Source organism: Gracilinanus agilis, chromosome 1 (assembly GCF_016433145.1).
Source record: "Gracilinanus agilis isolate LMUSP501 chromosome 1, AgileGrace, whole genome shotgun sequence".
Classification (NCBI taxonomy): domain Eukaryota; kingdom Metazoa; phylum Chordata; class Mammalia; order Didelphimorphia; family Didelphidae; genus Gracilinanus; species Gracilinanus agilis.
Genome location: NC_058130.1, coordinates 791,067,119 through 791,095,110, shown reverse-complemented (window position 1 = coordinate 791,095,110; position 27,992 = coordinate 791,067,119). Strand labels below are relative to the sequence as shown.

At 36.3% G+C, this 27,992-nt stretch overlaps 1 protein-coding gene across 1 annotated transcript; it reads left to right on the top strand.

The window, feature by feature from the left end:
• The first annotated feature begins 141 nt into the window (after window positions 1-141).
• On the top strand, window positions 142-20,388 carry LOC123232479 (vomeronasal type-2 receptor 26-like). Its single transcript, XM_044658932.1, has 6 exons — window positions 142-356; window positions 2,240-2,534; window positions 10,207-11,019; window positions 12,730-12,951; window positions 13,874-13,997; window positions 19,469-20,388. The coding sequence occupies exons 1-6, from the start codon at window positions 142-144 to the stop codon at window positions 20,386-20,388; spliced, it is 2,589 nt and encodes an 862-aa protein (XP_044514867.1).
• Window positions 20,389-27,992: the final 7,604 nt, after the last annotated feature.

Genomic DNA, 27,992 nt, shown 5'->3' with positions numbered 1-27,992 from the left:
GGTCCTGGACACTTCTCCATCAAGACAAGCCCCAAGGAAGTAAACTTGTATTAGGCCAACCACTAATTGACTACCTCTGTGCTTGGGACTTTACTGATGTTCACAGCGATGCCATTCAAAATTCAGAGACAAATTTTTCATATGATTCCTGTCCTCCTGGTAATGCTCCTCCAGCTCTCACCTTCTGTGCACAAGACAGAGAAGGCCATTTGTTTCTTAAAAAATAGTCCCAGTCTCTCCAGAGATGGAGACCTAATTATTGGGAGCTTTTTCCCCATGCATTCTGTAGAAGTGAGCAATGACATAGGAGCAGGTCTCTTTCAAAGTCATCCTGACAAGAGTTGTAGAGATTATAAGTAAGTGCCTGCCTTATTATCTCTTGGAGTTCTTTTCATTGTGAAATTTATAAAATTATAAAATATTAGAAGGGTCTTCATCCTGTTTTCTTTCACATTCTCTCTGGATCTGTGCCAGATTTGGTATATGATTCAACCAGTTGGCACTGCCTTTTGGTTGATTTAATAGCATTGTGTATGAAAAGCATTTTGCAAATCTCAAAGAACCACATTAACTGCACTGAGTCTCACTTTCCTCCATTATAAAGTGGAGATAATAGTATCAACTTCTAAGGGCTTTTGCGAAGCTTAAATGAGATGATACATGTAAACTGCTTTACTAAATATATAACTGTTAGATATCATTATTATTATTATTAAGTTTTTTGGGTCTCAATTTCTTCCCCTGTAAAACAGCACCTACCACCTGAGGTTTTGGAGAGGTACTTCATTAGTGTCTGCTATCATGTTCAGAACACATATAGTATTGACAACTTTCTGGAAGGTCAATTTTAATGTTTTCTTCCTCATTTACTGCCTCTGGGAAACTATGAAATATAGCAATATTTTAAAGTGTTGAAATTCAGAAGTAAAAACTAAATGGACAAAAATATTGACTCAAGAACAAGAGTTTAGGTGTTAGAAATACAGATCCTTCCTCAGGGATGTTTGTGTTCTAGTTCTATCATGGTGAAATACCTTAGAAGTCCTAGAGTGAATATATGCACATGGCTAGAAGATGGGAGCTGAGTAACAATGGGAAAAGTTGTAAAAATAGCTAATGGTTTACTGGATGTTCCCTTATGTGTTTCTGTTTCTTCATATTCTGTATCTACCGTTAAATGACTTTATCAATTATCATTTTTCATTTCTTGTTTTTCCCAGTCATCTGCCTTCTTCATTTAGCAGTCAAAATATGGAAACAAAGTCTCTATTACATTGCATTATATTATTTGAATCTTTTTTATATTCTCTATCCTTTTCACCTATTTCTCAGAGTTGGTTCTCACTGATTGCTGTGAGTGGTGGGTCCTCCTGCTCCCTCCACACCTAATGAGTTTTTTAAATGTTTCTGAAAAATATCCATTTTGACTGAATTATAGATAAGGGCAAGGAAGAGGGTGTTGATGGGGCAAAACTTCCTTCTAATCCAAATTCTAATTGAAAGGAATAAGAATATGGGAATGGTATGCCTGAAGAATCAATTATTCTAGTATTAATTAAGCACTGTTGTTTACCTGGCACCTTTCTAGAAGTAGCTGAGAGGAAATAAGCACAAAGAAAGAACCTATCCCAACTTACCAGGAACTTACATTTTAAAAAAGAATATATTTTCATATAAAATGTACATTACACGAATATAATCTCTATTAATATAATCTTGCTTTCAGTGATGCTAATTGCATTGCAGTCTTTGCAAGTCCCTTTCAGGTTTATATGGCAAAGATAATGGAGTGCCATGGTTTGCCATTTCCTTCTCCACCTCATTTTACATATGAAGAAACTGAGAAAACGGAGTTAATTTGATTGCCTAGAGTCACAAAACTACTAAATGTCTGAAACTGGATTTGACTGTAAGTCTGGCACTCTTTACTCTGAGATCATTTGGAATGGAAGCACAAGAAATGGGGAAGATCAAGATTAATGAAAAAGATCTGGAACTTTATGCTTGAGCCATGTCTTAAACAAAGACAGGCTCTTTAAGGAACTGAAAGGAAATATTTGTGCATATGTTGTTTTTCTAATTAGAAGATCCTTGAGGGAGGGAATGTTTCTTTTCTTTTTATCCACAGCATCATGCACATTGCCTGATATATATTAAGTGCTAAAAATTGCTTGTTGACTGAGTCTCATGAATTGTTTTTGATTATTTTGTTCTTAGTTTCCTACTCTTTATTCCTCAGGTGGCTGTACAAAAATTACCAGCTGGTTCTGGCCCTGGTATTTGCTCTGGAGGAAATCAACAGGGACCCCAATCTGTTGCCCAATATTTCTTCCCTAGGATTCCATGTTTACAATGCCTACCACAGTGATGAGAAAACCTTGGAGAGCTCCCTGAGATGGTTGTCTGGACAGGGCCAGCTCATCCCTAACTATAGCTGCTTTGGGCAGGACAAGTCTGTGGCTATCATTGGAGGAGCCACATCAGCTCTGTCTATCCAGATGGGGACCCTACTTGAACTCTACAAGTTTCCACAGGTTGGGGGATACTGAGTCAATTACCTTCTGTGCTTTTCTCAAACCACTAAGTATTGGGAGTCATAGAGTATCCTTTAGTAATGACCAGAGTTGGACTGAAGACAGATTTTGTTATTCAACTTTTGGCATGTTTAAGTATCCTAGATATAAGCTTGAACAAACTGGCTATCTCCAGCAGATTCTGAAGATTACCCTGGGCAGCAGCATTCCCTAAGTCAAGCAGGTCCTTGGAAGCAGAACTAAGATGAAAACCCAAATGTCCTGACTTGTAGTTCAGTAGGGTGTGTAGGATGAAAAATTGTAAAACTTAGATGACTAGGAGAATATTCATATCCTCAACAGAATTAGGGAAATTAGAAAAAAGGACATGTTTGGGGAGGGGTTAGTTTGAGGGTGGGGAATAATGAATTAATTTGGGACATATGGAGTTTAGGATGTATGTAAGACATTCAGTTTATACCACCTAATAGTCAACTGGTTATGCAACACACTCTGAGACACGGAGAGATGTAAAATTTATAAAATTATTCTGAAATGTTATATTGTAGAAGTGAAAAGACTTCTAATTGTATATTAGAGAGATTATAGGAGAGGAGCCATTCTAAGGTGATTCTGATGCTAGCAATAGATTACATGGAGGAATAAATGACTGTCTTGAAGAGAAAAATGAAAGCATGGAAAAGGAGATTGGAAATAGGCAAATTGTGTGACTCATTTTCTTTTTTATATATTATATATATCTTCAATTTTTTCAATTATATGTAAAAAGTTTGAACATTCCTTTTTAAAAAATGTTGAGTTCCAAATTCTTTTCTTCCCTCACTTATGTATCTCTACCTTGACAAAGTAAGCATTTTGATAGAAATTTTACATTTGCAATCATGATAAATATATTCACGTAGTAATTCTGATGAAAAGAAAACATAGACCAAAGGGGGGAAAACAAGAAAAATTAAGAAAAAATGTTAAATCTGCTTTGATATGCATTCCTATTTGATTTACTCTTTATCTGAAGCTGGACAACATTTTTTCCTCAAGTGATCTTCTGAATTATCTTGGATCTTTATATTGCTAAGAATACCTGTAATCAATAGTTTATTATTTTACAATGTTGATATTACTGTATGCAATGTTTTACAAATGGTTTACCTCACTTCACTTTGCACCAATTCATGCCATTCTAGGTTTGTTCTGAACACATGCTGCTCATTTCTTCTTAAAGCCAGTAGTGTTCCATCACAATCGTAAACTGTAACTTGTTCAGCTCTCCTCCATTTGATGAGGATCCCCTCAATTTCCAATTCTTTGCCCTCACACAAAGTTGCTTTAATTTTTTTCTTAAAGGGACTTTTCCCTTTTTAAAAATCTCTTTGGCATATAGACCTAACCTCACTACTTCCCAATTCCCAAACTCCTCAAACTCCATAATTCTCTTTTTCTTCCTCCCTCTAATTCATGGTCATAACCACATAATCAACACATTGGCCTTTTCTCCTCTGATCTCTCTATATATAGTAAGTCGTCGAGTCTCATCACTTCCACATACATACCTAATCAAAGGTTATGCACAGTTTTATACCCCTTTGGGCATAGTTTCAAAAATAGTCTACAGAGGGGTAGGATCAGAAGACAACTCCATCAACAAGCATTAGTGTCTGTATTTTCCATGTTCCCTCCAACATTTCTCATGTCCCTCTTCTGTCACATTAATCTGAGAATTATGAAGTGATACCTAACAGTTGTTTTAACCAATAGCGATTTTTGATTTCTTTTTCTGAAAACTATTTGTTCATATTTTTTGACCAATTATCATTAGGGGAATTATTCATGATTATGGGAAAGCTCCATCTTCTCACAATAGTATTGGTCATTGATAGAACTACATCCTATCTCCTTGTTTCTTATCTTGTCATAATTCCTTATATTTATTATTTAATCCAACAATACCACCTTTAGGTCAGTAGGCCTTAATATAATTTTTTATTTTTTGAAAAATTTTCCATGGTTACATAATTCATGTTTTTACTTTACCCTTCACCCCCTCAATGCCCCCTTCCCCCGCCCACTGTAGCTAACTCGCATTCCACTGGTTTTAAGATGTGTTGTCAGTCAAGACTTATTTACATATTATTGATAGTTAAATTGGTGTGGTCTTTTTGGGTCTACATCTCCAATCATGTCCTCATCAACCCATGTGTTCAAGCAGTTGTTTTTCTTTTGTGTTTCCACTCCTGTAGTTCTTCCTCTGAATGTGGGTGATGTTCTTTTCCATAAATCCCTCAGAATTGTCTTGGGTCATTGCATTGCTGCTAGTACATTCATTTGATTTTACCACAGTGTATTAGTCTCTGTGGACAATGATCTTCTGGCTCTGCTCCTTTCCCTCCTCATCATTTCCTGGAGGCCTTTCCAGTTCACATGGAATTCCTCTAGTTTATTATTCCTTTGAGCGCAGTAGTATTCCATCACCAGCATATACCACAATTTGTTCAGCCATTCCACAATTGAAGGGAAAACCCTTGCTTTCCAGTTTTTTGCCACCACAAACAGCACAGCTATAAATATTTTTGTGCAAGTCTGTTTATCTATGATCTCTTTGGGGTACAGTCCCAGCAATGGTATGGCTGGATCAAAGGGAAGGCAGTCTTATATTGCTTTGGGCATAGATCCAAATTGCCACCCAGAATGGTTGGATCAGTTCACAACTCCACCAGCAGTGCATTAACATCCCAATTTGGCCACATCCCCTCCAACATTCATTACTCTCCCCTGTTATCATTTTAGCCAATCTACTAGGTGTGAGGTGGTACCTCAGAGTTGTTTTCATTTGCATTTCTCTAATTATTAGAGATTTAGAACACTTTCTCATGTGCTTACTGATACTTTTGATTTCTTTATCTGAAAATTGCCTATTCATGTCCTTTGCCCATTTATCAATTAGGAAATGGCTTGATTTTTTATACAATTGTTTTAACTCCTTATATATTTGAGTATTTAAACCTCTGGCAGAATTTTTTGTTATAAAATTTTTTCCCAGTATCTTGTTTCCCTTCTGATTTTGGTTGCATTGTTTTTGTTTGTACAAAACCTTTTTAATTTAATATAATAAAAATTATTCATTTTACATTTTGTAATTTTCCCTAACTCTTGTTTGATTTTAAAATCTTTCCTTTCCCAGAGATCTTACAAGTATACTATTCTGTGTTCACCTAATTTACTTACAGTTTCCCTCTTTATATTCAAGTCATTCACCCATTCTGAATTTATCTTGGTGTAGGGTGTGAAATGTTGATCTAAAACTAATCTCTCCCATATTGTTTTCCAATTTTCTCAATAGTTTTTGTCAAATAGTGAATTTTTGTCCCAAAAGTTGGGCTCTTTGTGTTTATCATACACTGTTTTGCTGACGTGATTTACCCTAAGTCTATTCCACTGATCCTCCTTTCTTTCTCTTAGCCAGTACCATATTGTTTTGATGACTGCTGCTTTATATTATAATTTAATATCTGGTACTGCTAGGCCACCTTCCTTCACAGTTTTTTCCATTATTTCTCTTGATATTCTTGATCTTTTGTTCTTCCAAATTAACTTTGTTGTAGTTTCTAATTCTCTAAAAAAAGTTTTTTGGTATTTGATAGGTATGGTACTAAATAGGTAAATTAAATTGGGTAGAATGGTCATTTTTATTATGTTAGCCTGTCCTACCAATCAGCACGCAAGGTTTTTCTAATTGTTTAGATCTAGTTTTACTTGTTTGGAAAGTGTTTTGTAGTTATGTTCATATAATTCCTGTGTTTGTTTTGGGAGATAGATTCCTAAGTATTTTATATTGTCTAGGGTGATTTTAAATGGTGTTTCTCTTTCTAACTCTTGCTGCTGTGATGTGTGGGAAATAAATAGAAATGCTGATGAGTTGTGTGCATTTATTTTGTATTCTGCAACTTTGCTAAAGTTGTTGATTATTTCTACTAGCTTTTTACTTGATTCTCTAGGATTTTTTAAGTAGACCATCATATCGTCTGAAAAGCTTAGTCTCCTCATTGCCTATTTTGATACCTTCAATTTCTTTTTCTTCTCTAATTGCTACTGCTAGTGTTTCTAGTGCAATATTAAATAATAGAGGTGATAATGGGCATCTTGTTTCACACCTGATCTTATGATTTATCCCCATTGCATATGATGCTTGTTGATGGTTTAAGATATATACTGTTTATTATTTTTAGGAAAGGACCTTCTATTCCTATACTTTCCAGGGTTTTCACTAGAAATGGGTGCTGTTTTTGATCAAAGGCATTTTCAGCATCTATTGATATAATCATGTGGTTTTTGTTGTTTTGCTTGTTGATATGAACAGTTATGTGGATGGTTTTCCTAATATTGAATCATCCTTGCATTCCTGGTATAAATCTCACCTGATCATGATGAATAACCCTCTTAATCACTTGCTGGAGTCTTTTTGCTAGTATTCTATTTAAGATTTTTGCATCTATGTTCATTAAGGAGATTGGTCTGAAGTTTTCTTTCTCTGTTTTTGATCTGCATGCCTTTGGAATCACTACCATATTTGTGTCTTAAAAGGAGTTTACTAAGACTCCTTATTTTCTTATTATATCAAATAATTTTTATAGTATTGGGATTAATTGTTCTTTGAATGTTTGATAGAATTCACTTGTGAATCCATCAGGCCCTGGCGATTTTTTCTTATGGAGTCCTTTAATGGCCTCTTCAATTTCTTTTTCTGATATTGGATTATTTAAGCATTCTGTTTCTTCTGCTGTTAAATTTTTTGCAAATATTTATCCATGTCACCTAGATTGCTAAATTTATTGCCATATAACTGGACAAAATAGTTTTTAATGATTGCCTTAATTTCCTCTTCAATAGAATTGAGGTCTCCCTTTTCATCTTTGATACTACTAATTTGGTTTTCTTCTTTCCTTTTTTTAATTAGATTGACCAGTACTTCATCTATTTTAACTGTTTTTTTTCAAAATACTAGGTTCTAGTCTTATTTATTAATTCAATAGTTCTTTCACTTTTGATTTTTTTAATTTCTCCTTTCGTTTTTAGTATTTCTAATTTAGTTTTCATCTGAGGATTTTTAATTTGTTCATTTTCTAGTTTTTAAGTTGCATGCCCAATTCATTAATCTCTGCCCTCCCAAACTTGTTAATTTATGCACTCAGTGATATAAATATTCCCCTTAGCATTGTCTTCAATGAAATTATTATTAATTGTTTCTGTGATTTGTTCTTTCACTAAATTATTTTGGAGAATCATATTATTTTAATTTCCAATTAGTTTTTGGGTTGCCACTCCATATATTCTTACTAATGACTATTTTTATTGCATTATGATCTGAGAAGGTTACATTCATTATTTCTGCTTTTTTGCATTTGTTTGCCATATTTCTATGCCCTATTACATGGTCTTCCTTTGTGAATGTTCCATGTGCTGCTTAAAAGATGTGGTATTTCTTTTTGTCTCAATTTATTTTTCTCCATATATCTATTAACTCTAATTTTTCTAGGGTTTCATTCACCTCTCTTATCTCTTTCTTATTTATTTTTTGGTTTGATTTATATAGATCTGATAGGGGAAATTTGAGGTCCCCCACTAGTATGGTTTTGCTATCTATTTCCTCCTTGAGATCCACTAGCTTCTCCCTTAGAAATTTGGAAGTTATACCATATGGTGAATACATATTGAGTACTAATAATTCTTCATTGTTTATACTACCTTTTATTAGGCTGTAGTTACCTTCCGTATCTCTTTTAATCTTATCTATTTTTACTTTGGCTCTGTCAGAGACCATGATAGCCACCCCTGCCTTCTTTTTCTCATTTGAAGCCCAAAAGGTTTTGCTCCATCCTCTCATTTTCACTCAATGTATGTCTATCTGTCTAATGTGTGTTTCTTGTAAACAACATATGTTTTGATTTCTAATCCACTCTGCTATTTGCATCCATTTTATTGGCGAATTCATCCCATTCACATTCAGAGTTATAATTATCAACTGTGAATTCCCAGACATTTTGATTCTCTCTCCTAGTCCTGTCCTTTCTTCTTTCACTATTTCCTTCTATGCCAGTGTTTTGCATTTGATCAGTTCCTATAATCCCCTCCCTTTTTGTACTTCCCTTTCTCCCCCCTCCCTTCTTTTTTCCCTCTTATTGATCTTTAAATCCACGCAGCGCTCCCCCTGAAGCTCTCTCCCTCCCTAGTATTGCTTCCTTCCCCAACAGTCCTCAATTTTAGTGAACGACCATACTTTCCCCTGCAATAATATAGTTAGTCTTGCTGGATAGTTGATTCTTGGTTGTAGACCCATTTCTCTTGCTTTCCGGAATATTGTGTTCCATGCCTTCCAGTCCTTGAATGTAGATGCAGCTAGATCCTGTGTTATCCTAACTGTGGTTTCCTGATATTTGAATGACTTCTTTTTAGCAGCTTGTAATATTTTTTTTCCTTGGTCTGGTCACTTTTGAATTTGGCTATAATATTCCTGGAAGTGGCCAATTGTAGATTAAATATAGGAGGTGATCTGTGGATCCTGTTGATTTCCACTTTTCCTTCTTGTTCAAGAATTTCTGGGCAATTTTCACCGATAATTTCTTGTAAAATGTAGCTAAACTTTTTCTTTAATCATGATGTTGTGGTAAACCAATAATTCTTAAATTGTCTCTTCTAGCTCTGTTCTCCAAATCTTTGGTTGAATCAATGAGGTGTTTCATATTTTCCTCAAATTTTTCATTTTTTAAATTTTGTTTAATATATTCTTGCTGCCTTGTGAAGTCATTTGCTTCTAGTTGTTGAGTTCTGTTTTTAAAGGCTGAATTTCATCCTTGGATTTTTGGTCATCCTCTTTCAGTCTGATTTTCTTTGTAGATCATCTTTTGCCATCTTTGCTTCATTTTCAAGCTAGCCGAATCTGGATTTTAGTACTTTATTTTCTTCTTTTAGTTCATGTATTTCCTTTTTCAAATTGTCTTCAGCCTCTCTTGAATGCTTTTTGAGTTCCTTAAGTTCTTGAGTTAACTGAGTTTTAAATTCTTGAGTTAAATGAATTTTGAGATCTTCCAAAGCCCGTGTCCAGTGCACTGGAACTACTTCCTCTTCCTCTATTTCTGTTTCATTTGCTCTCTTTTCACTTCCTTGAAAGAAGCTGTCAATTGTCATTTCTTTTCTCTTTTTCTGTTGCTTACTTGTGTTTTTCCCTTCCTTGTTCTGCTAGTTTGAACAGACATATTTAATGATCTTTGATGAAAGATCCAGCTGGAAATGGAAATTTGTAGTTACTTTCTCTGCCCTCTGAAGACTTCATGTCTGTTCAATTGTTAGGATTAATCCTCTATTGATTGGATTAATCTTACTCGTTTATCTGCCCTGAGGCTAAAACCTTTTAGTTATGCTGCAGTAGGGTTCCCCCTGCTCTGTCTCATTATTAGATTTGGTCCTCTTTCTTCTCGAAGCACATTGTTTTCTATCTCGGTGTGTATGGGTGCGGAGGTTTTAAGATTCACTCTGTCTTCTCCACCATCATCCCGGAAGTCTCCCCCACCACCTTTCTTCTAACACAACATAATTTAATTATAATGTATACTTTGCTGAAATTGCTCAATAATATGAAAGGTGTAGCAATGAAAATACCATATCTTTCTTTCCCATCCAGATTAGTTATGGGTCTTTTGATTCCATCCTGAGTGACAAAGCCCAGTTTCCTTCTCTCTACCAGATGGCCCAAAAGGACTCTTCCCTGCACCATGGTATGGTCAGGTTAATGGTACATTTTGAATGGACATGGATAGGTCTCGTGACCACAGATGATATGAAAGGTGAAGAATTCCTCTGGAATATAAAAGGGGACATGATTAAGCATGACATCTGCCTGGCCTACACTGAGAAGCTCCCAGTCAGTGAGAGAAGACACACAGAATCTCAGGATATGTTCATGCCACGTATCTTACAATCCTCAGTCAGAGTCATCATCATTCATGGTGACACAGATTCACTCATGATTCTCAGGTATTCACAGCCTACTCTTTATTATATGTTAAAGAAAGTCTGGATCACCACTTATCAGTGGGACATCACCATGAGACCCTTGTGGTATAATGGCTACGGTTTCCATGGGGCACTTTCATTTTATCAGATGACAAAGGAGATTCCTGGTTTCAAGTCCTTTCTCAGGACAGTGAACCCTGCCAAATACCCAGAGGACTCTTTACTGAAGGTGTTTTGGTGCTCAGCATTCCAAGGCTTGGAGAAACCTGAAAATGAGGAGCTAAATGAATGCTCACCCAATGCTTCTTTGGAAACTCTTCCTCTGCACATCTTTGACATGGCAATGTCTGGCATGAGTTACACCATCTACAATGCTGTGCATGCTGTGGCCAGAGCCCTCCATGAAATGCTTCTTATTACATCAGAGAGAGAATCTCTAAGAGATGGAGAAACCAAAACCAGGGTGCCTCAACCGTGGCAGGTAACATTAAGTGCCCCCTATGTACTAGCTATTATGCTAGGTACTGCTCTTACATCACTGAATCAAAGACTTGTTTTTCTTCAATGTGGAATCTTCCTTCCCAAATTCACTTTGAAAATTTCTACTCTGTATAGACATTTAGTTTCCTAACAAATCCATAAATGAAATCAAATAGTATTTTTAAGATCTAAATATGTGCCCAACCATATGCTAGGTATTGAGGTTATAAATTTAAAAGTGAAATGACACAAACAAGGTCATTCAAGAAAGAGAAGGCACTGATAGTTTGAAGGGGGAAAGAGATCACCAAGAGTGGTCCTGGAGAAGGAGGTTCTGGAATTGTAATATTGTTCTGGAAGTAATCAGGGTTTGCATTTCAGATTTGAGAAGAGTAAGACAAGAAATATAAAAGTTCTGAGATGGGAGACATAGTGTCTTGTTTGAGATAAAGAATAAAGACCCTTTTAGTGAGAAAGCAGAGTGCAGGAGGAGGAGTGATGTCCAATGATACCTGAATGATTACTTGTGGTAATATTGTGAATGGCTTTAAAAGTGAAAAATAATTCATAATTAATGCAGGGGAAAATAAGGAGCCTCCCTAGAAGGGGATGGATGTAGGGATATGTGGAGGAAGTATTTACAAGCTTGTCAACTGATTAGTTATGGATGTAAAGGTCAGTATCTTAGTCCCTAGGTAAAAAGAAGACACTGCCCTTAGTGAGGTCTTGCCACCACTCCTTCAAAAGGGCTTTAGGTAAAGATACTTCTAGGAAAAAAATTATTTAGTTATACTCTTTGATCCATTTCTGGGAAGCTTGGACTTTCCTCTTATCATGTAAATATTTTCAAATCGGGAAAAGTCTGAAAAGAATGGCTAGGTCAGAGAACTTTATTTCATAATATTTTCACTCAAACTAAAAGGAATTTTAAATATCATTCCACACAATGAACCACTAGGAAGTTATGAAAAGCTACTATGTGCTACACAATGGAGATGAAAATGAAAAAACTAGATTGTCTTTTATCAAGGTGCTAATGATCTACTGTTAAAGAAAATATGTACATATATAAATGTATTAAAAATAAATACAAAAGAAAAATGAGGCAGTCTATTCTAAATATTTTGGTATAAAAGGTTGAATGAGTGTATTCTATTGGGAAATAGAGAAGCCAAAAATATGGATGCGGGAGACATCATGCAGAGTTCAGTTCATAGCAAAAAAGACAGGCTACCTATAATATTGAGTGTAAATAAAATATGATTAAATATAAAGGACATTCTTTCTTTAAATGGAATTTCAACATGGTGTCTATTGAATAAAATCCAAATTGTTAACATGAGCCTAGGCCAGGCCTGGGTGTGAGAATTATGTGACTTCTTTGCAATCTAGAGTGATGTGAGCTCTGTATGCAAGGATCCTCTTCATCAGAATTCAATTCACATCTTTTCAGCCCACATTTGCTTATGGTCTACAAGTCTAAATAAAAATCACTGCCCTTGGTCAGGAAAACACAAAAGCATAACTGAATACAGAGTCTACTTTCTATATTAGTTCTTGCAGAAATCAAGATATTTATTACATTCACCAAACAAGAGCACTCACTTGGACCATGAGGGCATGGATCTCCTATATAGGCCATACATTGTACTTTGGTAAGACTCCTCTCTTTGGGCACCAGACAGTGAATCATAATTCTCTTTCCTTTCAGCTCCACAATTTTCTGAAGAGCACCCACTTTAACAACAGTGCTGGTGACCATGTGTTTTTGGTTGATACTGGAAATTCTGAAGCTCATTATAACATTTTGGAGTACTTGTTCTTTCTCAATGACACTGAAACCCTGGTGAAAGTGGGGCAGTTTATTCCAAATGCTCCATATGGTCAAGATTTTACCATTTGTAATGAGGCTATGGTGGCATTTGATCCAAAGGTTAGAAACAATTTCAGTTTTAATTCAAAGTTTCAATTATGGAAACCTGATATTTCTTTTTTTATTTTAACAAAGAGCATTTTAACTGCTAAAATCCTACATAAATGTTAAGTGTTCTGACTAATTCATTCAGATCCATATTGTTGTAGAGAAAACCTTCCTCAGGTTCCTCTTTCCATTTTTCCCCCAGGATGACCAAGAAAAAAAGAGTAAGCTGTAAACCTATACTGAGCAATATTTCATAATCTGCATTATGTCACACTCTCCATTTACTTGACTTCAGCTAAAACAAAGTAATTCAGTCTTCCTAAAGTTTTGTGTAATGATTTTAGCTAATTTATTTTATAAAATTAATTGTATTTCTGAATATTTCAAAAACAATTTGGTTTGTCAAACTGTATTTAGCAAATTACTTTGGGATTTATTATTTGTTTTCCATTGAAACATGAACTCCATCACAGCCTTTGACTCTGTGAGTCTTACCTTATATGTGAACACAAAATAAATATTGATATTTGGGGCCTCATTTTGTATTTCTTTTAAACACCAGGGTTTTTATAATGGTCATGATTATACATAGAATTTTAGAAAGTTATACCTGAAAAAGACCATTGAAGTCCAACAATCTCTTTTTTCAGATGAAAAATCTGAAACCCAAAGCAGAAGAGTAGCTCAGCCAAAGTCAAAAGACTACTGATGAATTGTCATTGAAGTTATATCTCTTGAATACACGAGTAGTGGATATTTTCTCACATATACTCATTGATTTAAGAACCTGGGAGAAATCCCATAGATTTTTTTAATAAAATAAAATTTCTTTCCTTTGCTCAAAATGATATACATTCTCACAAAATAATTGACTTTACCACGTGTTGTTAGGGACCAGATTCTTTGAATATTTTCTTTTCTTCTTTCTGCTCAGGCTCCTCAGGCTGTGTGCAGTGATAGTTGTGGCCCTGGATTCAGGAAAACCCCAAGGGAGGGAGAGCCCATCTGTTGCTTTGACTGTTCTTCATGCCCAGAAGGGGAGATTTCCAAACAAATGAGTAAGTATTAAAATGAACTTTCCTACCCAAAGTCACTAAAACATAAAAAAAAGACATTTGGCTCTTGAGGTCATGTAGAATTCATGGGAACATCCATGAAAGGGTAGCAAGATATGCAGCCACAAGGTGGGAGGAGATGATTATTTTCTTTCTCATTTTCTATCTCATATTCTTGGTTTCTTTCATGTATTACACAGCATGATATGAGGATGATCAACAGCTGGATTAATATGCAGAATCATAGATCTAGAGGTGGATGAAACCTCAGTAGCCATCTAGTTCAGCTCCCTCCTTTGATTAATCAAGGAACAACCAAAGAACAGGATGGGGCTGCTGAGACTTGTTGGGGTTAATTGACTTGCATAAGGTGATATTATAAAAATCATAGGCAGGATTCCCACCTATTTCCTCTGTGGCAGTGCTTTTCCCCCAATATTGTTGTTGGTGTTCTTTTTTAAAGAGGTCTAATGACATTCTCAAATGATTTCTAGACTTTTGCATAAATTGGGTTTTAGTAAAACTGAGTTGAACAAAGTCATTAGCTTCACTCACTCTCCCAGTCATTAAAGTCCTAGTGATAATGCAAAAGTCAGGATGACTGGTTGTGATCCTGGAGGTTGTAGATGATGGTATCTTTGATTTCTATCCAAGTTCTGAGCACTCCATGGTTCCTACTTCTGCCACCTTCATAATCATGGGAACAAATTACTCACACCTACCCATTCCAATAGAACAATTATTTACCTGAAGGCTAGCACCTCTGCTATTCCATACTGCTCAAAGTACCATTTACTCTATTACGGTGTAGTGGTCAGAGCACTGGGCCTGGAGTCAGGAAACCTTGAAGTTAAATTGCATAAATTCATATACATAGTAGATGTGTGACAGACCCTGTGTTCAACATAAATTTCATGTGTTTATATTTCCCCATAGTAATATAATATATTACATGGCATAAGAAATCTTTTGTATCTTAACTCTTGTGATCTTTGGAAGGCAAAGTGGTTCAATGAAAAGAATAGTTAATGTGGAGTTTAAATAATGTTTCTGCTACTTATTTATCTCTGCATTACCTTGGGAAATTCATTTTACTCTGTGGTCTTTAATTCCTTTATATCTACAATGAAGTGATTATTATAGGTGACATTCATCTACCATCTATTATAGGATGAAATCTATGATGATATGCAGATTATATATGTATTAAGAAGGAGATGGAGCTATTCAGTGTATAAGATTTCTAATTGAATAAAACCTTCAGAAGATAGTGTAGATGAAGGCTGGTCTAAAGGAGGAACACTCAATTGAAAGAGGTTCAGGCAGGCAAAATTACTGTGATAGAGGAAGCAAGTTCAAGGTGGGAATTTTCTGCTACATATGAGTAAGAGATGGAGAAATTTAGCCTAAATTTTTGGGGACTGCTGGGATGATTGGCTCAGGAAAAAACTGTGTCTGGATGGTTGTGAGTAAAAATAGTAACAATAATGACCAACACATAATTCTTAGTTTCTATGTACCAGGCATTGTTCTAAGGTCTTAACATTTAAGATTTCATTTAATCCTTTAAAGCACTCTTGAAGGTATTTTCCTTATTTTAAGTATGAGAAAAGTGAGACAGGTGGCTATTAGGTGACATGTCCAGAGTCACCCAGCTAGTAAGTGTCTGAGGCTAGGTTTAAAACTCAGGATTTCCTGACTCCAGATTCAGCACTCTATCCACTACAATACCTAGTGAGGCCTCATGCTCAGAGGAATAATAGATTATGAGATAATGCTTGAAGGAAAGTTTATGGTATGTTGCCTTTAGGTGTGTCTTCAAGAATCATATGAAGGGGTTTATAATTTGATATGAGATAGAGTCCCATATTAAATATTCTATACACAATTTTTTGTCTCCCCTAAACACTTGATTATGCTAGAATCCCTGATGAAGGAAATTCACAATAAAAACCCCTTCCTGTGCCACTAATTATTGAAATAATTGACTATGACTTTGTTTCAGAACCAGGTTACCAGAGTAGACACAATATAAATTCATTTATTACTTTATGCATTTTAAGAGCCTGGCAGCATTGGGATGGAGCATCTCTTTAGATAGCCATAGTGGCTTAGAGCTTATGACCATGAGTAAAGAGCCTCACCCTAATGATAAAGAGGCATTCTAGTCCCTGAATCCCAATAATGGGAAGACAGATACAGAGCAGATGATCCTGAAGAGATGAAATATAGAATTTGGTAGCAGAGAAAAGCACAGTGATCATACATAGAGAGGAGAAATCCAGAATAAACAATGGCCAACTATCATCATAAAACCACATATGCATGAGCCCCAGGCAGCCATTTGTTGTTCCTATTGTAAGGATAAGGAGATAAAGGATAGGAAAAAATGCATAGATTGCCTTTAAGAGGAAAGGAGGAGAATTTAGACACAAACCTTGGGAGAAGATTCTGAAAGGAAAAGCTTGGGAGAGGGGGATCTTGGGAATTAATTGAGATCAACAGACACTCCTAAATTGGCTTTTCTCTGAGCTGGAAGGGGGGATTTTTTGCTCTGGCATCTCCTGGGAACAGAGTAGTCTCATGGAAAGATGAGGAAATTGCTGGGTGTGGAGAACTGCCTTGGAGGAGAAATGTCTTTCCCTATAGTGCTGAGATCAACCTGTCTGAAAACTCTTGGTCAAGGTAAACCAAGGGTTTTTCATCTGGGACTTTGGGTTTACCTTGGAAGCCAACCCCAGGCTTTGGGTAAAGGCACAGTACATCTCTGAGTCCTGTATCCTTGGCATTTTAGAGACAAACTGTGATATTTAGGTAGTCAGATAGTTTAGGGGTCTAGATAAGATCAGGGAGCTGGTAAGTTGGGCTTGAGAGATGAGAAGGGAATCACCATGAGGGGAGTACTGAAAGGTGGGAGGAGTTAGAGCTGTATAGATTTAGGACCTTATCTACCATTTCCCTAACCTCAATAAACTTGGTTTTTCTATAATTTCAAGGGTTGTGCTTTACAGGCCCTAGGAGGTTCCCAGTTGGGTTTTTTCCATTACAAATCCATCTAGGTCCTTCCCAATAATTTATCTCCTTTTGGAGGCAGATTTTTCTTTCACTATAATCTAAATCCTTCTTTATAGAGGATGAAAATCTTCTCTTAACTCTGCTGAACTCTGATGTGTCCTTCTCAAAAGAAAATTTGGGAAATGCTGTCTGTGATCTGATTCCATTTTAGATGCCAGCACAAAATAGAGTTCCAAGTAGCCCCAAATGATCAACCCTTCCACAAACATTTCACCAGTCTTCTATGAAGTACCAAGGAACATAATCACACCCTTCCCACAAAATTTCTGTCAAATGCACTACTGGTGGAACTCTGTATTGATCCAACCATTTTGGAGAATTATATGGAATTATAATTATAATCTCATAAAACTGTGTATACCTTGTGATCCAGTAATACAACTATTAGGTTAATTTCCTAAGGTGATCATCAAAAAAGGAAAAGATCCTTTATTTTCTAAAATTCTTATATCAGTTTTCTCTGTTGTGGCAAAGTACTGGAAATGGAAGGGATGCTCATCAATACAGTAACAGCTTAACAAATTGGGGCCTATGATTATGATGGAGTACTACTGCACCATAAGAGATAATGAACTAGTTAAATAAAGGAAATGGAAAGACCTACATGAAGTTACGATGAGTGAAACAAGAAAAATCAAGAGAATACTGTATACAGCATCAGAAATATCATTTAAAAGAGGACTTGTTTATGTCCACCTCCAAAAGAAGAATTAATATATAGAAATAAAGGACACATGGTTCTACATTTAAATATATCTTTTTACAAATTATAGCTTCTCTAATGGAGGCTAGAGAGAGAGGGAAGAAGTTACCTGGGCATTTAAATGTAATAATAGATTACTATTCTTTTAAATTCCTTAAAGTTTAGTGGAACTCTCCACAATAAAAAACATAGGGGGAATCTTGGTGGCTAAGTGAATGAAGAATTAGGCCCAGACATGGAAGGTCCTGTGTTCAAATCTTGACTGAGACATTTCCTAGCTGTGTGGCTGGGCACTAGTTACTTAACCACAACTTCCTAATATTTACTACTTTTCTGCCTGGGGAATGGAATGATACTTAATATCAATTCTGAAACAGAATGGAATGTTTTAAAAATAGCAAATTTGCATCACCTTAATGGAGGGGGTTGCAATTTGAAATATCTAAAGTCATATGAGTAGTCAAGCTAAGATGAAAAGTCACAGATACTATAAAGGGAACTGGATTCGAATGTTACTTTTTCAAAGTCTTATTTGTGTGACTTCCTGCAAGACCTTTAGGTTATATCTTAGCTTCCTCCACTATAAAAAGAGGGTAATGTACTGGATTATCTTTAATGTGTATGTGAGCTTCAAGTGTGCCTCAAATTTATCAAACTAGGAGCCCATATGTGTTCCTTTTCCAATGCCATAAGATTCCATCTTATGGAGGGAGAATTTATTATTAGGAAAAGATCTTGAACGAGTAATGATAGTAAAGTATAGACATTTTCTCAGTGTAATGAAGTATTTGTTCTGGAGTCCCTTGGATATCATTGTTGAAATTATTTCCCTTAAATTTTGATAAAGCATTTTTAAGAATGATTGAACAGTGAATATTTTAAATGCAACAAAATTTTATATAATAATTTAAACTTGGGAAAGCAATAGAAGTGTAATTCCATTTTATTATCCTAACAGCTCTAAGAGAAAGATGTTATTAGCAAACCCATTTTAAAGAAGAGGAAATTCCCTCAGGACCTCGTCTGTAAGTTAGGAAGACAAATAGCATTCATCTCATGGAGTTCTTATGACTATTGAATGAGATAATCATTGTAAACCAATAGGAACATTTACACCTGGCACTTAGTAGGTGCTATATAGATGCTATTATTATAACTTTTATTTATTTTTTATAACATGTAGTAAATAATATATATTTATTATAAATAATGTTCAGGAAGTATCAGTGAGCACACATACAACTACATAACCATGTTATACATGGCAGAGGTGGCTGCACCTCTCCTCCTCTCCACCCTGCCTGAGGACATTTTTCATAGAACCCACCCTATTCCCAGCCTCCCAGTGGAAGTATTCCCTCCCATCCCTGCTGGGGGTAAGGGAGAGGCTCACATGGAGTGTGGGGGCTGCACTTAGGGCACTTGGTCTCTAAAAGGTTCACTATCACTTTTATAGATAGATGGAGGAACCATTGTCTTCAACTGCAAAAGATACATTCTGAGAAGCAGCATGATCAAGGTCTTCTAAATTAAAAAGTTTATGGACACAGTAGAATAGGGCTTAAATACCTTGATGGTTACACCAAGGTGGCTATAATTATATCCTGATGGTCATGTTCTAGCCTCAGTTTTCCAGGTTTCATAATGGGGAGAACATTTCAACATAAAACGATGAGATGCTTCTTGTCCCCTACAGATATGAAGCATTGTATGAAGTGTCCTGAAGATGAGTATCCCAATAAGGAGAGAGATCACTGCCTCCCCAAAACCATCACCTTCCTGGCTATCAAAGAACCTCTGGGAATGGCTCTAGCCTGTGTGGCTCTTTTCTTCTCTGTGCTGACAGCTCTGATTCTTGGAGTGTTTGTGAAGTTTCGTGATACCTCCACAGTCAAAGCCAATAACAGGACCCTCAGCTACACTCTTCTCATCTCCCTCACCTTGTGTTTCCTCTGCTCCTTGCTCTTCATTGGCCGTCCCACTGCAGCCACCTGCCTCCTCCGACAAACTACATTTGGGCTTGTCTTCACTGTGGCTGTTTCTTCCATCTTAGCAAAAACCATCTTGGTAGTTCTGGCCTTCAAGGTTACAAAACCCGGGAGCAGGAGTAAGGTATGGCTGCAACCTAGAGTGTCCAACTCTATTGTAGTCCTTTGCTCTGGGATTCAAGTGACTTTGTGTGGCATCTGGCTGGGAATGTCTCCCCCTTTTCCAGACACAGACACACATTCTGAACCCAATCAGATCATCATTGAATGCAATGAAGGCTCTGTTTTGGGGTTCTATTCTATCTTGGGCTACATTGGCTTCCTAGCCCTGGGGAGTTTCACGGTGGCTTTCCTGGCCAGGAGCCTCCCTGACACCTTCAATGAAGCCAAGTTCATCACCTTCAGCATGCTGATGTTCTGCAGTGTGTGGGTCTCCTTCCTGCCCACCTACCAGAGCACGAAGGGCAAAGCCATGGTGGTGGTGGAGATCTTCTCCATCCTGGCTTCCAGTGCTGGATTACTGGGCTGCATCTTTATTCCCAAGTGTTATGTCATCTTGCTGAGGCCACATAATGCAAGAGTAAGAAGCATTTGTCTTGAGAAATTGAAAGGATTAGCAAATGGATAATTGTGGAAATCCATGAAACTACCCTGACTCAGTCTGATGACTCAGTTCTGGAACTAGCACACTTCTCTTAGTATTGAATTATAAGACTAGTCAAAATTTCTTTCCTATGAGAAATTTTTCAGTTTCAGAAACTCAGAAAAAACTGTATAAACATTTTTTGAAAGTAATCCTCTTTCTTTTTTTTTTAAACCCTTGTACTTCGGTGTATTGTCTCATAGGTGGAAGATTGGTAAGGGTAGGCAATGGGGGTCAAGTGACTTGTCCAGGGTCACACAGCTGGGAAGTGGCTGAGGCCGGGTTTGAACCTAGGACCTCCTGTCTCTCGGCCTGACTCTCACTCCACTGAGCTACCCAGCTGCCCCGAAAGTAATCCTCTTTCAACGGGAAAGTGGACCACCTATACATCCTCTGTAGAGATTCATTAACATATACCTAAGTTATCATATCTGGATATCTATGTTACAAGAACTTGAGAACACCTGAATCCTACTTACTTGCACATACTTCACTGAAACTTCACCTAAAGTTCTCTAGTTTTCTCTATCTTAGTGACAGCACCCTATTTGCATCCTGTTACCTGAAGATTTTTAAAATGCCCCTGTTATCTTTCTGTCTTTTTTGCTCCACATTTATCTTCCATTTCTTTATTCATAATTGACAAGATCATCAGCACTCCAGCTTAGATAGTTGAGTCCATCAATTATTCTATCAATAATTTTTTTTGTTTTTCAGGCATTTCAATCATGACTGACTCATCCTGGCCCTTATTAGGATTTCCATTTCCTTTTTTAAAAGTAATTTTATAGATGTGGAAATTGTGTTAAACATGGTTAATGGAATGTTGGGCAGGGCTTTCCCTTTCATGGGATGGGGCAAAATCCTATTAAATGACATCTTTCCTTCTGGAATCAAGTATGCTGACATATTCTGCACAAGCTTGTAGCACATTTAATTACTCCTACTCTGAGTTTGAGGTCCCCTGTGAAAGCACAAAGGTCAAAAGATAATTCAGAGAAAGAAAATTATAGACCCGTCTCCTAAATAAATATTGATACAGAAATTTGAAATAAAATCCTAGCATGAACATTATAGCAATATATCTCAAGGATGATTCATCATGAGCAAGTGTTACCTACTTCCATAACTTATGACAGAAGAATGGATAGATTCAGGGTGTATAATGAGAGGAATTAAATGCTCATTAATTTTAAAAATTTCCAAAGGCATATAAAAAAGGCTATGCAGGCATTAAAGTGCTCCAAAATTGTCAGTTAGCATTATAATTCTGTCAGGTCTAAAATGGTTTGTTTTTTTCATTCTCTCTCTTTTTTTCAATTGGGGAGAACTAATAAAACAGAGGAAATATAAGCAATAGATCTCGCTGTTCTTCCAGAACTGATTCCACTGAGAGTATGGTTTAAATATTATCTATTACCACTCTCTTCCTCCCTTTCTTATATATTATTCTTCACCCAACCCCATGCACCTCTTTATGTGGTATAATTTATCCTATTTTCTTCTTCCTTCAAGTTTCTCTTAGTACCACCCTCTTTCCCCCTTTTTACATATGATCTTAAATAACTTAGTACCACAGCCTCTGCCTATGAATAATTCTTCTATCTACTATGATAATTAAAACAATTTTTAAGAGTTACAGATATTATTTTTCCATATAGGAATATAATCAATTTAACCTTACTGAATCCCTTAAAACTTTTACCCCTCTTTCTTGTTCACTTTTTTATGGTTCTTTTGAATTTTGTATTTGGACATCAAATTTTCCAACTATTTCTGGTCTTTTCTTTAGGAATGCTTGGAAATCTTCTCTTTTGTTAAATCACCATATTTTTCCCTGAAAGTATATAGTCAGTTTTTAAGGGTATGTGATTCTTGGTTGTAGACACAATTCTCTTGCCTTCCTGAATATCATATTCCAAGCTTTGTGGTCCTTTAGTGTGGAGGCTGACAGATCCTACGCAATCCTGATTGGTGCTCCTTGATATCTGAATTGTCTCTTTCTGACTGCTTACAATATTTTCTCCTTGGCCTGGAAGTTCTTGAATTTGGCTATTACATTCCTGGGGGTTATCTTTTGAAGATATAATGTAGGGGTGATTTATGGATTCTTTCAATATCTATTTTGGCCTCTTGTTCAAGAATATCAGGGCACTTTTCTTGGATAATTTCTTGTAATATGATGTTGTGAAAATGAGATTAACTCTCCTCTATTTAGATTTTAAATACCAAGAATGTACACAGCCCAACTTAATCCTTAAGTGTGTGTGTGTGTGTGGGAGATTTACGACCCACGTATGCTAGAGTGTGACAAATCAAAAATGACTGACTGCCCCTCTGGGCAATTCAAAGTAAAGCTAAGCTGCAATTGGTCCTCATAAAAGTGGGAGGAAGCAACAGGAAGTGATGCAAAGCACTGTTCAGTATCAGAGCCAGCACTAGAAGCTGAATCTTTAAGAGCCTAATGGAGACTTGAGAAAAGCAGCTCCGGAAAGAAGCTGAGGAGCTTCTAGTGTGTGAAGGGAAATCTCTAGGGGACCTCCAGTGCAGTGTGTTACTGGAAATGTGGTGGTCCTTGAACTACATTTTCCATGAGCCCACTGGCTTCCTTTCATTGTGTGAGGACATAAGACAGTTATGTGATGATGGAGACAGGAATATAAAATTCAGGGACTGGACTTGCACTTCTTTGTTGGCTTGGTGCCCAATCAACCATGGGGAGAGGAGGTGACAGTGTGAATTTTTTAAACTGACTCTCATCATGGCATGTAGCTTCATTTTCCTAATGGGTACTAATAAATCTTATCAACCCATATGTTTAAATCTATCTTTTTATAGTCATTTTATTTTTTACATTGATGGCAACCACTTGAAGTTTGGAAAAGAAATCCTCCATTTTTCAGATAGCTGAGCAAGCTACGCTTCTGTCATGGCTTTTCACACACACACACACACACACACACACACACACACACACACACACCCTCCCTCCAGCAGAACTCTGAGAGAATTCCAAATTCTCTCTGGAGCTTCGGACCTGCTTCTGCTGTTTGCATGTTTTGGGCTTTCGTTTCATTTTTGTTTTTTTCTCTCCTCCCTGTTCTCCCCAGCCACCTGACTACCTTCCTGTGAGTGGCTTTTGGGGCAAAGGAGAAAGTTATTTTTCTGGGAAAAGCCATGCCTTTGCTGAGAGCTTGTGCTGCTTATTCCTGCCTACTGTTCCCCATTCTGATCCTGATTCCCTTGGGAGCAACTCTAGCCAGTGCCTGCACCCCCCAGCCCTACCATCCCTGGGCTGGCTGCTGCTGTTGACCTTCCCGATCTTCCCATCACTAGCTGCCACCTGACCCTCCATGGACCTAGAACTCCTCTTCCCTAAGTTCCTGATCAAATACAATGTGTGGAGCTGCTGCAGCTGCAACTTGAAGCTTGGAAAGTATAACTCCACCTCTTTCTCATTGGAAACAGTCCTTATTTAGCTTCTCCGAGTGTGTTTCCTCTTAGGCATTGAGGACTTTTAATGGAGGAGAGCTTCTATAACCACTCCCTCCACGTGGGTTTTCAAGCCTGCCTCACTTTTCTAGCCCCTACCTCAATTGGCCTCCATGTGGGTCCTAGCTTTTACTCTTCACACAGGAAATAGAATGGCAAGCATGGCCTGCATTGTCTATTTCAAACAGAGCCCAGTTCTGGGGTGTTTCCTACCATTCCATGTGATGATCTTGCCTGACACTCAGAGGAGAAATTCATCCCCCTACACATGCTGGCAATTTGGGCCTGCCTGACCTCTGAACTATACCCATTATGAGGGTCATCCACACTATAATCTGTGCAGAGTTCAGATAAAAGGAACTTGAATGGAACTTTTAAAAGAGTGGAGGTGAATTTTAAACCTCCTCAGACTCCACTGTTTTTTGAAAATCTCTGTATCTTATTGTACTTTTACTGATTGCTCGTTTTGTGATTAATTTTGTTGTTTTAAGGTAATATATTAATCTGATCAATATCTTTCTGTTACACTGAATCATTTTGAGATGTGTTTTTGGCTATTAGATAAATTCTGTTCATGATTTTCTTGAATTCCTTAAGAGTGAACAAATATATTCTGATTGGTAAAAAGATGTTTGACTGCAACTGGTCATTTGCTTATATTAATGTATTTGCTAATTTCTTTAAGGTTTAATTTTTTAAAGTTAATCTGTATTAAGCTAGTTGATACCTATTCTGTTACATGATTTTACTGAAACTGTACTGTTTCCCCATGATTCTGCTGACCAACATTTTTTAAGTTGTAAAAGCCCATAAGTCTTATATATACTGAATTTGTCATCTCAACTATCAAGATTACATGTTGCCTTAATAGTTTTTATTCTATCTTGACAATTATGTACAACCTTGAAAAATATCATGACTCAAAAATGTAAACTGTAATTTTATAAGAGATCTTTAAAATTGACTTTAGGATTTTATAGTACTTATATTATATTATAGTACTTATATTTAGGATATTATAGTACTTATACTTTATAGTACTTCTGAATGGTATATATATATATATATATATAATAAAGAATGTTGTCTTAGGTGATATTTTAAAGAAAGAAAAATTTTCAGCTTTGTATTTTTTTCTAGGCTGTGCCCCACATTTGGATGGAGGAAGTAACAGATTTTATTAAAAATATCTCAGCCAAGGTTGAATGATTTACTATACCTGTTGAATTTGTGAAAAGTATACTTTTTTCATTTTTTAAGTTTTTATTTTGAATATTTTCCCATAGTTACATATTTTATGTTTTTTCCCTCCTTACTGAAAATAGACGCAAAAACCTTAAATTGAATACTAGCAAAAAGACTCCAGCAAGTAATCAGGAGGGTTATTCATTATGATCAGGTGGGATTTATACCAGGATTGCAATGATGGTTCAATATTAGAAAAACCATCCACATAATTGACCATATCAACAAGCTAACCAACAAAAATCACATGATTATCTCAATAGATGCTGAAAAATCCTTTAACAAAATACAACACCCATTCCTACTGAAAACACTAGAAAGTTTAGGAATAGAAGGGCCTTTCCTAAAAATAATAAATGGCATATATCTAAAACCATCAACAAACATCATGTGCAATGGGGATAAATTAGAAGCATTCCCAATGAGATCAGTAGTGAAACAAAGATACCCATTTTCACCTCTTTTATTTAACATTGTACTGGAAATACTAGCAGTAGCAATTAGAGAAGACAAAGAAATTGAAGGGATTAAAATAGACATTGAGGAGACCAAGCTATCACTCTTTGCAGATGATATGATGGCCTACCTACTTAAAAAATCCTAGAGAATCAACTAAAAAGTTAGTGGAAATAATCAACAACTTTAGCAAAGCGGCAGGATACAAAATAAATGCACACAAATCAGCATTTTTATATATTTCCCCAACACACTGCAGCAGGAAGAGTTAGAAAGTGAAATTCCATTCAAAATCACACAATATACATTTTTTAAACATCACAGCAAGTGGTTATAATAACGAGTTTATTTGCTAATGTCTTTAAATGTGTTATTGTAATTTGGGGAAATTTTGGTACTTTATTTAAATGTGCATTATAAATCTAGTATTTTGTAAAAGTCATTTGTACTCACAGGAGTTCAGGGCAAAGGTTAAAAAGAAATGGATCTCATTTTTGGGTGAGAAAGCTTTCACTGATTCTAAGCTATATATATATATATATATATATTTAAATATTATTTTTCTTTCTCTTTCCTTGTATGTGCAATACAGTATGTGAGTTTTTTCTTTCATTTCTGACTGCTGTAATATTAATGCATACCCAAATAGCCTTAGACTATGGTAACCTGCCAATTATTGACAAATGTTATATGGTACTGTGATTAATGATTCTGTTGGATTCTAGGAGAAGGGAACAAAAGAGCCACGAGGTCATGGAGACCACCCAGTCCCAATGGGATTCATGAGAAACTGCACAGTGCCTAGCAGCACAAGGTAAAAAAAAGACCATACCAATCCAGGTAGGTTTGATGGAACTTTCTAAAGCCAATACTGAAGGACTTGAACCTAAGTTTCTGGGTTGCAGCTGTTCTGAAATATGTTAAAGGACAGATTTCCCTGAACTTCATCCTAGTCAAGTACCAAAGGCTGGCTATCATTCTGGCTCTCCCTATCCCTTAGAGTGAAGGCAAATCAGACCAAGGAAAGACACTTCCCTTTTCACACAAAAACTTGGTCCTTTTTCTTTCTTTTATAAGTGTGGTAACTTCCTGTAGTCATGGCTACTGTATGGGTAACTGCACAATTGCTTAAATCACTTTAATTGGGCCTTGATTCAAGGACTGCTATAAGTTTAGTGTTCCTTTACTTACATTTTTGCACATAAGTCTTTGACATTTTATATTTATCCACAAATTATTTTTTCTTTTTTCATTTGAATTATTTATTTTAGGATTTCTTTTGATAATTGATTCATACAACCCCGTAACTCAGCCATGTATCCTTAGCTGATCTGGGTGTTGGCCTTTACCCTTTTCAGGAGGGGAATGTGTTATTAATTCTCCTCAGAAGGTATGTCTGTATAATAATCTATAATGTAAAATTTAAATTATTTTAAGAGTAATTTCAGGGAGAATGTGTTATTCTCCTCCGAAGGGAATATATATATATATATATAATGAAAAGTTTGAATTCTTTTGAGTAATTTCAGGGTTGGAAACTTGCCACATACCCAGAATCCAGACAACAAACCTTTGGAGAAGGCACCATGAAGGTGCCTGAAGAACTTACACCGCATCAAGAAGATGCAGAATGAACTTTGGAGAGCAGTTGTTTGAAATGTGGGGAATTTGGATGCATTTTGTTTTATTTTTATTTTTCTTTTTATTTTAAATATTTTCCCATAGTTACATATTTCATGTTCTTTCCCTCTCCCCAAGTCCCCCTAACCCCCCTTAGCCAACACTGGGTTTTACATGTATCATTGATTAAGACCTAATTCCATACTGTTGACAGATGGACTAGAGTTGTCATTTAGTGTCTACATCCCCAATAATATCCCCATCAGTCCATGTGTTCAAGCAGTTGTTTTTCTTCTGTGTTTCTCCTCCCACATTTCTTCCTCTGAATGTGGTTAGTTTTCTTTCTCATGAGGCCCTCAGCCTTGCTATGGATCCTTGCATTGCTGCTAGTAGAGAAGTCTATTATGTTTGATTTACCACAGTGTATCAATCTCTGTGTAATTCTCCTGGATCTCCTCCTTTCACCCTGTATCAATTCCTAGAGGTCATTCCATTTCACATGGAATTCTTCCAGTTCTTTATTCCTTTGAGCACAGTAGTATTCCATCACCAACAGATACCACAATTTGTTCAGTCATTCCCCAATAGGACATTCTCTCATTTTCCAATTTCTTGCCACCTCAAATATAAATATTTTTGTACAAGTCTTTTTCCTTATGATCTCTTTGAAGTATAATCCAAGCTGTGCTATGCTGGATCAAAAGGCAGATAGTCTTTTAAAGCACTTTGAACATAGTTCCAAATTGCCAGCCAGAATGGTTGGATCAGTTCACAAC

What these genes read in the sequence shown, in the direction of transcription:
- LOC123232479 (XM_044658932.1), top strand. Translation starts at nt 142, where the DNA reads ATGATTCCTGTCCTCCTGGTAATGCTCCTCCAGCTCTCACCTTCTGTG. An exon ending in TGGTGGCATTTGATCCAAAG is followed by an intron (nt 12,952 to 13,873) that starts GTTAGAAACAAT and finishes CTTTCTGCTCAG; the next exon opens with GCTCCTCAGGCTGTGTGCAG. An exon ending in GGAGATTTCCAAACAAATGA is followed by an intron (nt 13,998 to 19,468) that starts GTAAGTATTAAA and finishes TGTCCCCTACAG; the next exon opens with ATATGAAGCATTGTATGAAG.